The sequence below is a fragment of the Simochromis diagramma genome, unplaced genomic scaffold, assembly GCF_900408965.1.
Source record: "Simochromis diagramma unplaced genomic scaffold, fSimDia1.1 OVJJ01000685.1, whole genome shotgun sequence".
In the NCBI taxonomy this organism is placed as follows: Eukaryota; Metazoa; Chordata; class Actinopteri; order Cichliformes; family Cichlidae; genus Simochromis; species Simochromis diagramma.
The window spans coordinates 13,555,081-13,567,303 of NW_024387477.1; the positions used below are offsets into that span (position 1 = coordinate 13,555,081).

General features: G+C 39.4%; 1 protein-coding gene across 1 annotated transcript; it reads left to right on the top strand.

Annotated features, from left to right (window-relative positions):
* Nucleotides 1-1,954: 1,954 nt before the first annotated feature.
* On the top strand, nt 1,955-11,128 carry pmt (phosphoethanolamine methyltransferase). The gene is made up of 12 exons (XM_040016372.1): nt 1,955-2,088; nt 3,233-3,404; nt 3,778-3,933; nt 4,671-4,807; nt 5,000-5,151; nt 5,284-5,472; nt 8,858-8,947; nt 9,054-9,143; nt 9,237-9,359; nt 9,483-9,614; nt 9,898-10,014; nt 10,142-11,128. Exons 1-12 carry the CDS (start codon nt 2,079-2,081, stop codon nt 10,250-10,252), a joined length of 1,479 nt encoding a protein of 492 aa, XP_039872306.1. The 5' UTR covers nt 1,955-2,078; the 3' UTR covers nt 10,253-11,128.
* Nucleotides 11,129-12,223: the final 1,095 nt, after the last annotated feature.

The following is a 12,223-nucleotide window of genomic DNA, read 5'->3' on the forward strand; positions in this document are numbered from 1 at the left end:
GGTGGTTTGAGTAAACCTTCTTGTTTTTATAAATAGAGCAGAGTGAAAGTGAAAGTAAAGGTGAGAAAGCAAATTGCAGCTTGTACACAGTTCAAAACACAATGTGTTTTAGAGTGTTTATTCATGTTATAATGTAGGTGCACTCAGTGTGAGAATCTGCTGTTCCTTTACTGCTTGAGAGGAGCAGAAGGCAAACGCTGTCACAGAAAACAAAGAAGAGCAGCAAGAAAGGAGCACTAATTGGTTTACAGTAGCATAGAAGCCATTTGGTGTATTTCACAGTCTCGTGTGTGCTGATGGTTGTGGCTTGATCTCTTTTGATTCCTATTGCCATAAACGTTCATCCACTGATTTTAAATTGCACGTAGAGCACCTCTAAATACAATTTTGAGGAACTTGTCTTTAACTACTGAAGCTCTATTTAATGCTACTCACGTATCCTCAGTTATAGTATTTTAAGGATGAAATTACTTTGTATTATTAGATCTGATAGATGTAGCTAGTTAAAACATAATAAGCTTAATATACCGTTGAAGATTGACTAAGACATTGCCAAGCAACTTTCCCTTGCCTTAATGCCTTAAGCTATAAAGATGCAGGAGGATTCGGTCATTTATGATAGCAAAAGGCAAGATTACCCAGAAGTGATTATGATTTTAACAGTCAATAAATACACACACTGGACATTTTATAAGGTAGAATGGCAATACCAATTTTACTTATATAGGACATTTGATTATATGTAAATTAAATGTGCTTAAAACAGAAAGTAAAAGCATAAAAAATCACTGCACATTTACTATGCCTTAAGGCAGTGAAAACAAAATAAAACAATACAAATATGCACAGCTATTAAGTGTAATGGCCTGTGTGCCTGTTTGAACGTACACACAGATGTAAAAGTAGTTTGTTCCAAAGAACAGAACCACAGTACCTGAAAGCACCTTCGGCACACTTGGATCTGATTCTAGGAACATTTGAAAGAGCTGCACTAGATTACAGGAGAGATCATCAGGTGCAGTACTGGTACTTTCTAGTACTTTGCTGGATGCCGTTTTGGCTTCAGAACTGCCTTAATTATTTGTGGCAAAGATTCAGAAAGGAGCTGAATACATTCCTCAGAGATTTTGGTCTATGGCATTTAGTAAAGTAATACAAAATAAAAGAGTCTGATCTCTTTGTACGATTCAGTCTGGTTTAAAACGACTTACTTAATGTTCAGTTACACACTCTCTGCAGGCTTTTTGAATTGTTTATCATCGTTTAATGGTTTATTAACTTATTATTATTAATGACAAATTAATTGTTTTATTTTACTTATTAATTCTACTAATTTCTCATACATTTTTAATTCCATACTTAAGTAATATATGTTATTCACTAACTTCTCATACAGCCTGGGACCCCACTGACTGCTAATGCTTTCTTTATAAAGAGGGCCAAAATTAGATATTAGCAATTAACTGTTCATTACAGTTTTCATAAAGCCTTGTGAAAACTGTGGGCTACTTACACTCCTGGCGCATTTCATAACCTCACGCTTTCCACCTTAACAGTATGAGGCAATCTTGCACAATGTTGCGCGTGCCGCCAGACATTTTCCACGTGTCAGCACAACCGAGACGCGACGAGCCGGGAGCCGGTGAGGCAGACTGCCGCGGGGAAATACACGAGGCAACGATCGTGCAAAAAGATGTGAGTGCATTCTGTCAACTTACTATCTGTGGCCGACATGTCTCCCAGGGATTTTTCTGGACGTCTGTGGTGTGTTGTGCACGTAGGCTTTGCGTTATGCCCAGTGTCAATGCAAATCTGTTCTATGTTCTCTGCAGACCCTTGTTCCCACATGGTGATTCGTGTGTGTGTGCTCCCCTCCCATGCCCTCGTATTGGGCGCATCCTAATGGCCAGTTTCCTACCTGGCGACCACCTCCTCCACGCGCCACGCTCGTCCCGTTATTTAAAGAGCCCACACGCGAAGTGACATCTGCTTTCTGTTATATAGGAGATCGATCGTTAATCATCAGACTGATTTCTCACTTCATAGATTAATTTTACAATAATCAACCAAAAACCACAATGGACAAAGGTATGAGCAGATCAAATGTATTCATTTTATTTATTCATTTACTACTGTGAAACTTTCTTGAAAAGTTGATTTAAGCCAGAGGGAACTGATTACACCAAAGTTTGGATTTTGTTTGAGCTGCTGTGTTATTGTGTTGTAATTGTTCACTCAACTGGTGGAAGTAATCCTACTGTGAGCTCTGTGCTGGAATGTGATGGTGATTTGAACAAAGCTGTCAAATGATTTTCTTTTAACCTGCAGTTATCCCTCAAAAAAAGAACCACGAAGATTGTCTCTCACCCTGTTATCACCTCGTCACTGGAATCTTAGATTCCACTTTGCCGCGTTGGCGTCATTTAGCCTGTGGATGTGTGTGTCTCTGGTGTAAAGCACATGGGGAAATTTGTGAGTGAAAGCGGTAGCCTGATGTTTACTGTCTTATATGCTTGTGCACATTACTGTACATGGTTTTCTTGGATCTCTGTAAAATTAAAGAATGAGTGGGGGATTTCAGGTGGGTGGAGGGGCCATGTGGAACAACTGTAGTATAATCTGTCTTTTGACAAAAGGCAGCTAAAACCTGTTGTGGAAATAACAGCGCGTCTTATTAACAAAAGCAAACAAAACCAAACTTTGCAAACTGTGACAGCGAACGAGTGTAATATGAAACTGATTCTGGTTTAATATTCTGTCTATGTGGCAAATGAGTGTTTTGGGATTGCTTAATCAGGTTAGATTAATGGTTAATCTGTGTGGCCACAGAGTGTTTGTGGGGGTTTATCTGAGAAGAATTTTTAGCCTAAGGGGTAGAGCCCTTTATATGAACATTTGTCAAACTTTCCAAAAGCTCACATTTGAGTGAGTTAAAGGAACTCAGATTGTTTTTTTCTCTTTAAAAATAAATAAATAAAAAAATAATTTACATCTTAAATAATTTAGAAGTAACATGATTAACCTGATGATCACTTCTTTTTTGTCATATACTTGATAGATGATTCACAGACAGGTACCCTTGAACTTTGACACATCATCCCATGGGAATTAAATCTTAATTGCACATTCATAAATTGTAACTGCATTGCCATCATTATTAGTGTCCATACGCACACACCCACTTACACACATATCTAGCTTCTTGCCAACCCTGTGTGTTCTCTTATGATAGTTCGGAGCAATATGACAGAGTTTTGGAAGGAGCACTCTAAGGCTGCTACAGTGGAGGAGATGATGCTGGATTCTCGTGCCAAAGAACTGACTCAGCATGAGCTGCCAGAGATCCTCTCCATGCTGCCTAGCCTGGAGGGATGCAAAGTGCTGGAGCTGGGAGCAGGAATTGGGTGAGCACACAGCTGCAATAGACTTAGAATTCTGGGAAAACAGTACAAGAAGACAAGAAAGTCAGTGCTTTAAAAGACAGGGATTTAGTAGAAGAAGTATAAGCTAATGGAGTACTGTAATATTTAATAAATGTTTAAAATGGCATATTAATGATGGAGAAACTGAACTCACAGATCATTGTTCATTCAGTAGGCTAGTTCCAGTCATTATACGAATGTACTGTTTACAAGGTTGGGGAAACCTGCAGTGTCCAGATGAACAGAATCAACTTTTTGGGGTTCGGACTTCATTTAGTATAAAGATTTATGACTGAGGAGCACTCGATGAATATATGTAGCAAAAGTCATTTTATATTCTTATGTTTGCATCCAGTCGTTACACCAAGCACCTGCTGACCAAGGCAGCCCATGTGACTGCTGTGGACTTCATGGAAAGTTTTATAGAGAAGAACAGGCAGAAAAATGGCCACCATAGCAATGGTACCTTCCTCCAAGCTGATGTCACAAAGCTGGATGTTCCCCAAAACAGGTGTGTGTTAAGATATCGTCGTTAATATTTAACCTCACTGATGGCGTGGTTCGATGAATGGCACTACTGTGAGTCAGCTGGTCTACTGGCCTGATTCTGAATTATCTCAAGAACATCTGGATAAACTGTCATAAAATGAGTATATTTAACATGCGCAGAAGTGGCTTCAGCAGAGGCTTACCTTGGAAAACAATAAAGCTGACATTTGCCCTTTTAAGTGAAATGAAATGACACATTTTTTCCATGAAATCTATCTTCCTACATCCTGCTTCTAGCTTTCTCTTTGAGGGCTTGCACGTGCACATCTGTAGTGTCCGTATGGGACCTTAAACATGCAGAGAGCGAAGAATCACCCCTTTTGTCAGCTATGGCCCACAGATCAAATAGTCTAGAGGGGGAGAGTCTGCAGTTTCCAAGCCAAAGGCATCTTAGGAGGAGCATTTAGTAGAAACTGCCTTAACTGTAGCGTATGCTATCATGAATCCCAGTGCATAGAAAAGGCAGAAGTATTATGGCCACAATACACATTCACCACAACTTTGTCCACTTCCCCAAAATGAAACATAAGTTAAAAGGTCACCGTTTCCAGCACACATCATAGGTGTACAAGTGGAAGTAGTAACTCTGAAAGGAGCCAGTCTCGAAAGGCAGAGAGACGACACGCACAGCTTTATTTGTTATATACTGAAAATACTGTTGGTTACTGTGATAAAAGAATGATGCTTTTTTTTCCTCAGCATTGACTTTATCTTCTCCAACTGGCTGCTGATGTATTTGAGTGACGAGGAGCTGAATTCGGTTATGCAAAAAATGCTTACCTGGCTGAAGCCTGGAGGCTTTCTGTTTTTCAGAGAGTCCTGCAACCACCGGTCAGGTACAGATGCAGAATTAAATTCAATGTTTAAACCTTTATGGTAAATGAAGGTAACTTAAGAAAGATTGTATGAAGTCCTCTGCCTGTATATTTCAAAAAGATTTAATTAGATGTCTGTACACCTTCTTTTAACTGCTCACTTTCTATGCTCCGTGGAGATTAGTTTGTTTTCATTCATAATTTTCTACCAAGGTGACAGTAAGAGGGATTTCAACCCCACCTGCTACCGTACTGAGGCACAATATAGCCACATGACTACAACAGTGCAAGTGACGGAGCCAAAAGAGGGCCAAACGTTTGGTTTCGACATTGTCTTGAAAAGGAGAGTTCAGACCTACGTTGAGGTAGAGACATTTGAGTCATATTAGGATTGAAAAAAGCACATGGCAGTTTCTGATGCTGGTGTGTGGACATGTAGTTAACCCATTTTACTACTACTTATCTCTGTCACCTTCTCATCCATCCAACACTTACAGATGAAAAACAATCCAAATCAAATCTGCTGGTTGCTAGAGAAGGTCACTCGCTCCTCGAACAGCCAGAATGGATTCAAAACCTTCCAGCAATTCCTGGACAACCAGCAGTACACCAAACGTGGCATCCTGCGCTATGAGAAGATGTTTGGGGCTGGTTACGTCAGCACAGGAGGGCCTAGCACCACCAAGGTAGGCAAATCCCAAATAATATGGCTGGATGCAAATGATAAGTGCTTCTCGGAAGGAAATTTAACAAGTAAAATGCAAAAATATGATTTTGAGTTATAAACACAATTACAGAAAATAACACAGAAAACTGCATGCTTCTGTAAGTATTCAGACTTCTGAGCGTCTAACATTTTAGTGTGGTGCAGAATTTGCATTAAATGCACTGGCAATTTTATTCAGACCCTTTGTGGTAGCTCTTCAAGTTGTGTTCAGGTGTAATATTTTTTTCTTTGAATTATTTTTTAAATGTCAAACGCAGCTGCGCGTCTCTTAACTGGTACTGTACTAGAAATTATGCCCACATCACACCAGTTTTAGCCAACCTACAGTGGCTCCCTGTTGATTATCGTATCAATTACAAAATTCTTTTGCTTACCTTTAAAATTTTAAATAATTTGCCTCTCGGCTATCTATGCAAACTCCTTCAATTGTATATCCCTAATAAGTCCAGAGGTGATCGGGCCTTTGCTGTCTTAGTGCCCAGACTCTGGAATAACCTCCCTCCTTATATTCAGTCCTCCGAGTCCATCCAGTCTTTTAAATTGCGTCTTAAAACTTATTATTTTAGTCTGGCTTTTGCTTCAAACTTGTATGTTATTTTGTGGCTAGTTTTTGTTTCAAACAATTGTCATATTGTTTCCTGCCCTCCTTTTAACGGTTTCTGTCTTATGCTATTGCTCTGACCGACTGTGAAGCACTTTTGTTCTTTGTTGTGTTATTATGTGCTATAGAAATACATTTTGATTTGATTTGATGTCACTGAAAGTTAATGTAAAAAAAAGAAAAGAAAAAAGAATGAATCCTTCAAAGGACCTGGCCTACCCAGTCTACGCCTTCAAAGGCTGCAAAGACTGGAAGCGAGCGGCTGTTAAATTGAAAGATCTAGCCTAAGATGCACTTCTCCTGTTGTCTAGCAACCACAACGATATCAGCTAGAGCCGCGGGGAATGACTGAAATAGAGAAAATCTTTATTTTATGTAATTTATTTTACTTTTATTGCAGAAAATTGTGATGTTTCATCTGCGTATGAGCTGAGAACTACGGAGCCCCCCAGGGGACATGGGAGAGAAAAAAAATTAGGGAGGAAAAAAAAAAAATTAGGGAGGAAAAAAAAAAATTAAGACGGACTTTTGCGAGATCTCTCGCAAAAGTATTGCGAGATCTCGCAAAAGTTTTAGCCGCATTCTTCGGAGGCCGCTAGCTCGAAGCCGACCGGGAGGTCGAGGCACGATGTGCCGGGAAAGCGGTGTTCCTCCCGGCTGTAGTAGGTCTCGACTTCCCGTTAGCTTCGAGCTAGTGGCCGCCAGCTCGAAGCCGACCGGGAGGTCGAGGCACGATGTGCCGGGAAAGCGGTGTTCCTCCCGGCTGTAGTAGGTCTCGACCTCCCGTTAGCTTCGAGCTAGTGGGTGTCAGATCTCCAAAAACGTCGGAGCACTTTTGCAAATATGTGATGTCTTGTAAACCGAGCAGGTATCTGACGTTTACACAACTACATTCACGCCTCAAAATATCTTAAAAGTGTATTTTGTGACCCAGAAAGAGTAATATTACAACTAAGTAGCTGCCGCCATTGTTGGACTTTTGCGAGATCTCGCAATACTTTTGCGAGCGCTCGCAATACTTTTGCGAGATCTCGCAATACTTTTGCGAGCGCTCGCAATACTTTTGCGAGATCTCGCAAAAGTCTGTCTTAATTTTTTTTTTCCTCCCTAATTTTTTTTTTTCCTCCCTAATTTTTTTTTCTCCCATGTCCCCTGGGGGGCTCCGTAGAGAACACCACAGCCATGCGCCGAGTCCCTTTAGCTAACAGTTATCTTAACTTTAGTTAGTAAACTAGTTTGCTAGTGTAGCTCACGAGACTAGTCTCATTTCATTTTGAAGGTACAAATACGTCTTAAGTTATTGATATTTTATTATAAATAAAAGGGAGCATCTAACAGGAGAAAGATGATACAGACACATGACTTCTTATATAGAATACTATAAAACACACTTTAAGTTTATGAACGTACAATTTTTGTAGCTCTTTGAAGTCTTTATTTCAAAGATCTGCATACTTTTCCCACTGAAACCAACACAATCATACTTTGACGAGAACAATATTTTAACTAAATATATTCTGGAGAAAATTAAACCATTATCAAAGTTGGATGAGGTTCCCTTTATTTCATCAGGGGTGGAAAGCCTCTGTACAGTCATGTCTCACGGCACAACAAAAGCAGAAAATGTAATCAAATATCTGTTAACTTTCATATGAAAGCACAATTTTCTCATAGAATCACATTAATATATCTCATATATTGTAATCAGAGAGAAAAAAACGAAACAGAATAAAGAATCCTGCAGAAACGTGGGCTTTATGACAAAGGTGACAGGCTCAGATTGTATGATATAAGCATGCCAAAAACAGCATAAAAACAAGAGAAGGGCTTCTCTATTAACTCTCTGTCTTATTATTATTATTTGCTCTATACAGGATGAGAGCGTATGTAAATATGACTTCAGCACATCCTGGTTACATCAGTCTGTTTCCTTACCACAGTTCACAGGTCACATGTTTGGTCCTGGAGAACACACTTACCTCAAAAAGTGAACCGTCTGCTCGTTTTTTCCCAAAACATTTAAGTACATTTGGCTTCACACTGGCAAACAGACGCAGCTTCAGCAGAAAACTAACTAGCCAACTAACCAACCAACCAACCAAAGCACGCAGGACCTGTGCTGCATTAAGTTGGCCAAAAGTTAGCTCAGTTCGGCTTTTTAGGATTCTTCTCTGCTGAACATTTGATAAAACTCAGCACTTACTATTAAAAGTTTATTTCTGGACTGCTTTGCTTAAACCGGTCACCATTTTTTCCAAAAAGTTTCTTCAACCTTAAAATCGTAATGAATTCTGGGATAGGGTGGGCCACGAAGGTCTATGTCATCTGATGCCATTTTTTTAGACATTTTAGTCTGATGCCAGAGGCTGTTTTGAGCTTATGTCTGAGGACGTTTTTCCTGAGACCTGCGGATGTCCTAAAACAAGGGTGTCCTGCAGGTTTTAGATGTGTCCTTGATCCAACACAGCTGATTTAAATGGCTAAAATTCCTTCTCAACATGTCTTGAAGTTTTCCAGAGGCCTGGTAATGAACTAATCATTTGATTCAGGTGTGTTGACCCAAGGTGATATCTAAAACCTGCAGGACACCGGCCCTTGAGGCCTGGAGTTGGACACCCCTGTCCTAAAATGTACACCGTAGTGGCCTCAGTAACTATGAAATAAAAGTTTGTAGCCAAAATAACGTTTACAAAGTTGGCCTCAAAGCCAGGCTGAATCAAAGAAAACATTTTTGTGCTAACAGGAGTTTGTGGACCTGCTGAACCTGAAGCCAGGACAGAAGGTTCTGGATGTTGGTTGTGGCATTGGTGGAGGAGACTTCTACATGGCAAAGGTAAGAGCAACAAAGTCTCAGGCCAAACTTACAATGTTGATTTTAGGGCACTTATCATTATTGTAAAAGCTATAACTGTGGCAATTATTATGTGATTTTTTTTCAGGCATTTGGAGTGGAAGTGCTCGGCTTGGATCTGTCAGACAACATGGTGGACATTGCAATAGAGAGGGCAAAAGTAGAGAATGTTCCATCAGTACGTATGTTATTCTGTTGATTACAACACCGAAGTTAATGGCTGGACTAATGATTTATTTCCAAATCTTTAATGGTATTTACTGTTCCTCAGGTGCGGTTTGAGGTTGCCGATGCTACAAAAAGGACATTTCCAGAAGATTCATTTGATGTGATCTACAGCAGAGACACAATCCTGCACATAGATGAAAAACTAGCCCTCTTCAAACGCTTCCATGTGTGCATCTCTTTAAGTCTAAATGGTTTCAATTCATGAATTTCCCAACTTTTCTTGTAATTTGTAGAGAAAAAATGATACAGCACTAAATGTAACAAACATCTTGTTCTTGTTGATATCCAGTCATGGTTAAAGCCAGGCGGACAGTTGCTTATCAGTGACTATTGCTGTGGGAAGAAGCCCTGGACCCCAGCATTCGAGGCCTATGTGAAACAAAGAGGCTATGTCCTGTATACACCTTCAGAGTATGGCAAGGTAAAAATACTCGTGTATAAAAATGCTAGTAGTTTAAAACTTTGGACTCTTGTCTGATATGTAGATTATATTTTCTGTTTTTGCAATTCAAAATCCTGTTTAACAGTATAAGCAGTGCACTGATCCACTTATGAGTAAATGTGTTTAGAAGAATATAGAAGCAGCCAAATTTTCCAACATTATGTCCAGAGAATAGACTTTGTGTGTATGTACTACTGCAGTCCATCAGTTGATGGTGCTGTCCCCACACCGCTTAATCCCTCCTCTGCCTCCCCATCTACAGTTCATTCAGGAGGCTGGTTTCAGCAAAGTTCGAGCCGAAGACCGCACAGCCCAGTTCATCGAAGTGATTAAGACAGAGCTGCAGAGAGCAGAGGCCATTAAAGATGAATTCATTAAGGTGGGAATGCACAACCACAAAGTTCACACAGTGTGTCAAAGATTGCACCTTCATAATTGTGTTACGACAGAAAGCTAAATTCCTCCTTTAGTGTGCCATCCAACACACCTGTATCTTTTCCCTGCAGGAATTTTCTGAAGAGGATTATTTTGCAATAGTGAATGGATGGAAAGAAAAACTGGAACGTTCCAACAGTGGAGACCAAAGATGGGGACTTTTTCACGCGACAAGAGACTGAGCTGTTGAAGCTCGCCGTGTTAGAGATAATAAAAGAAAAAAGAAACAATGTTTCTACTACATTATTCTTTTTCTGGGTATCCTGTTGTCTTTAAAGCAAATCACTGACAACTCTTTCATTATTTTGTGCCAATATACCTTTAACTAAGTGATCTACGCTTTGCCATCTTGCATTTCTAGTGAGCAAATATTTTTGGGAGTATAACAACAACGGGGTGTAACAGAAGGTCCAGACAACTGCACAGAGTAATCAAGGTTTATTCTGATTAAGCAGGTTGTTGGTGTCCAATTACTTAAATGTAAACAAGTTGAAATGAGTTCTTGAACTAAAAAAAAATAGCACTGTTCTCAACCGCAGAGGCAAAATCAATTGACAGCAGATTGATTTTTGAAGGAAGATGCAATTAATTATTTCTAGTTAAATTAACAGGTGCACGAATTAGTTAACAAACAGTGTATTGCAACAAGCTTTAGTAGCTAATACTGAGCAGATAAACCTGAGCAAAAAAAAATTCAACAGGAACCAGTTAAACTGGTTGAAGCAGTCAGCTTATCTTTTCTGAGCTGTCTGCATTCTCATGACATCAGTTTACAGTTTAAAACCATCAATTGGAGTTGCAAGTATTGCAGTTTGCTCATCTGGCTGGATTGCCACATTAGGTAGCTCCACATGTTTGATTTGGCAGAGTTTTATGCCACATGCCCTCCCTCATGCAACCACAAAGAAACTTCCATCTCCTTCCAGGAAAAATAACTAGAGATCTTTTGTTTGGTAGGCAAATGTGTAAACCACTACAATAAGAGCCACGGTTGGTAAAGCATTGCAACACCTCCTAAATCCCAAATGTTTAATTAAATACATAGTTTATCATTTCTTCATAAAAGCTGGAATAAATCAGTCTCATGCATTCTAAAGAAAAATGCCAATAAATAAAAGATAAGTACTCCGTGTTTACCATTAACTGCTTCTTCAAATATTCTTGTATGCCACGTTGATCCACTGTGCAGATTTGCAATAATGATTCTGATCCATTTTTAAGTTTGTGTGTTAACGCAGCAGATTTTCCTAAATGCAAAAAGACTTCTTAACACTTTATAATGCCACTGTTAATAAAAATGAATCGCTAACTTTAGTTAACAGTGTATTACAACAGTCATTATTATTGCTGCTTACTGTTTGGTCAATAGCTGGTTTGTAAATCACTGTAAGTTTGCAACTGATGGTTATAAAACGTCTTTGGCTATAATAAAGTTGAAGCCTCTGTCTCTAATACAAACCAATCAATCATGACCAGAAGCTGTGGTTTGTGTCCTCTTTCACTTACAGTTTAATTTTCATTTCGGTTAGGTTTACAGAAAGGTTGTGGTTTGATTTGAAATACAAGTTAGGAGTGAAACCCCTGTCACTATTGCCATGACACACGCATCACTGCTTTACACCCAAGCACGCCTTGTGTGTAATAAACAGTAGTATTTTATGTCCTGGGAACGAAAAGGAAATATGTCATCAGTGATTAAGCCTATCCTACAACACATATATTTAATAAAATATAATATTGATTCTACAATTATGGCTGTTGGCAAAAAGATATTTCTACAGTAAAGCAATGAATCTTTTTAATTTGAATAGTAAAATATACTTTGCTGCGTAGCCCTTGTTAGTATCGTTTTAGATCCATTCTTACCTGAAAACACTGCCTTAATTCAACAGGGCACAGATTCGACATGCTGGTGGAAACATTGCTCTCAGATTTCACTCTGTATTGGCCTGATAGAATCACACAGTTGCTGCAGATCTGTCGGTGGCACATCCAGGATGCAAATTTCTCATTTCACCACAGAGGTTCCAAAGGTGCTCTACTGGATTGAAATCTGGTGACTGCAGAGGCCATTTGAGTTCAGTGAACTCACTGTTATGTTCAAGAGCATTGCTAGACTGGGAGTTTAGGCCGGCCTCAAAGGCTTTTGAATT

Excerpts from the sequence above, each read along its gene's own strand:
- pmt (XM_040016372.1), top strand. Across the intron at positions 3,405-3,777 it reads GAGCTGGGAGCAGGAATTGG|TCGTTACACCAAGCACCTGC; the intron begins GTGAGCACACAG and ends GTTTGCATCCAG. Across the intron at positions 5,473-8,857 it reads GAGGGCCTAGCACCACCAAG|GAGTTTGTGGACCTGCTGAA; the intron begins GTAGGCAAATCC and ends TTGTGCTAACAG.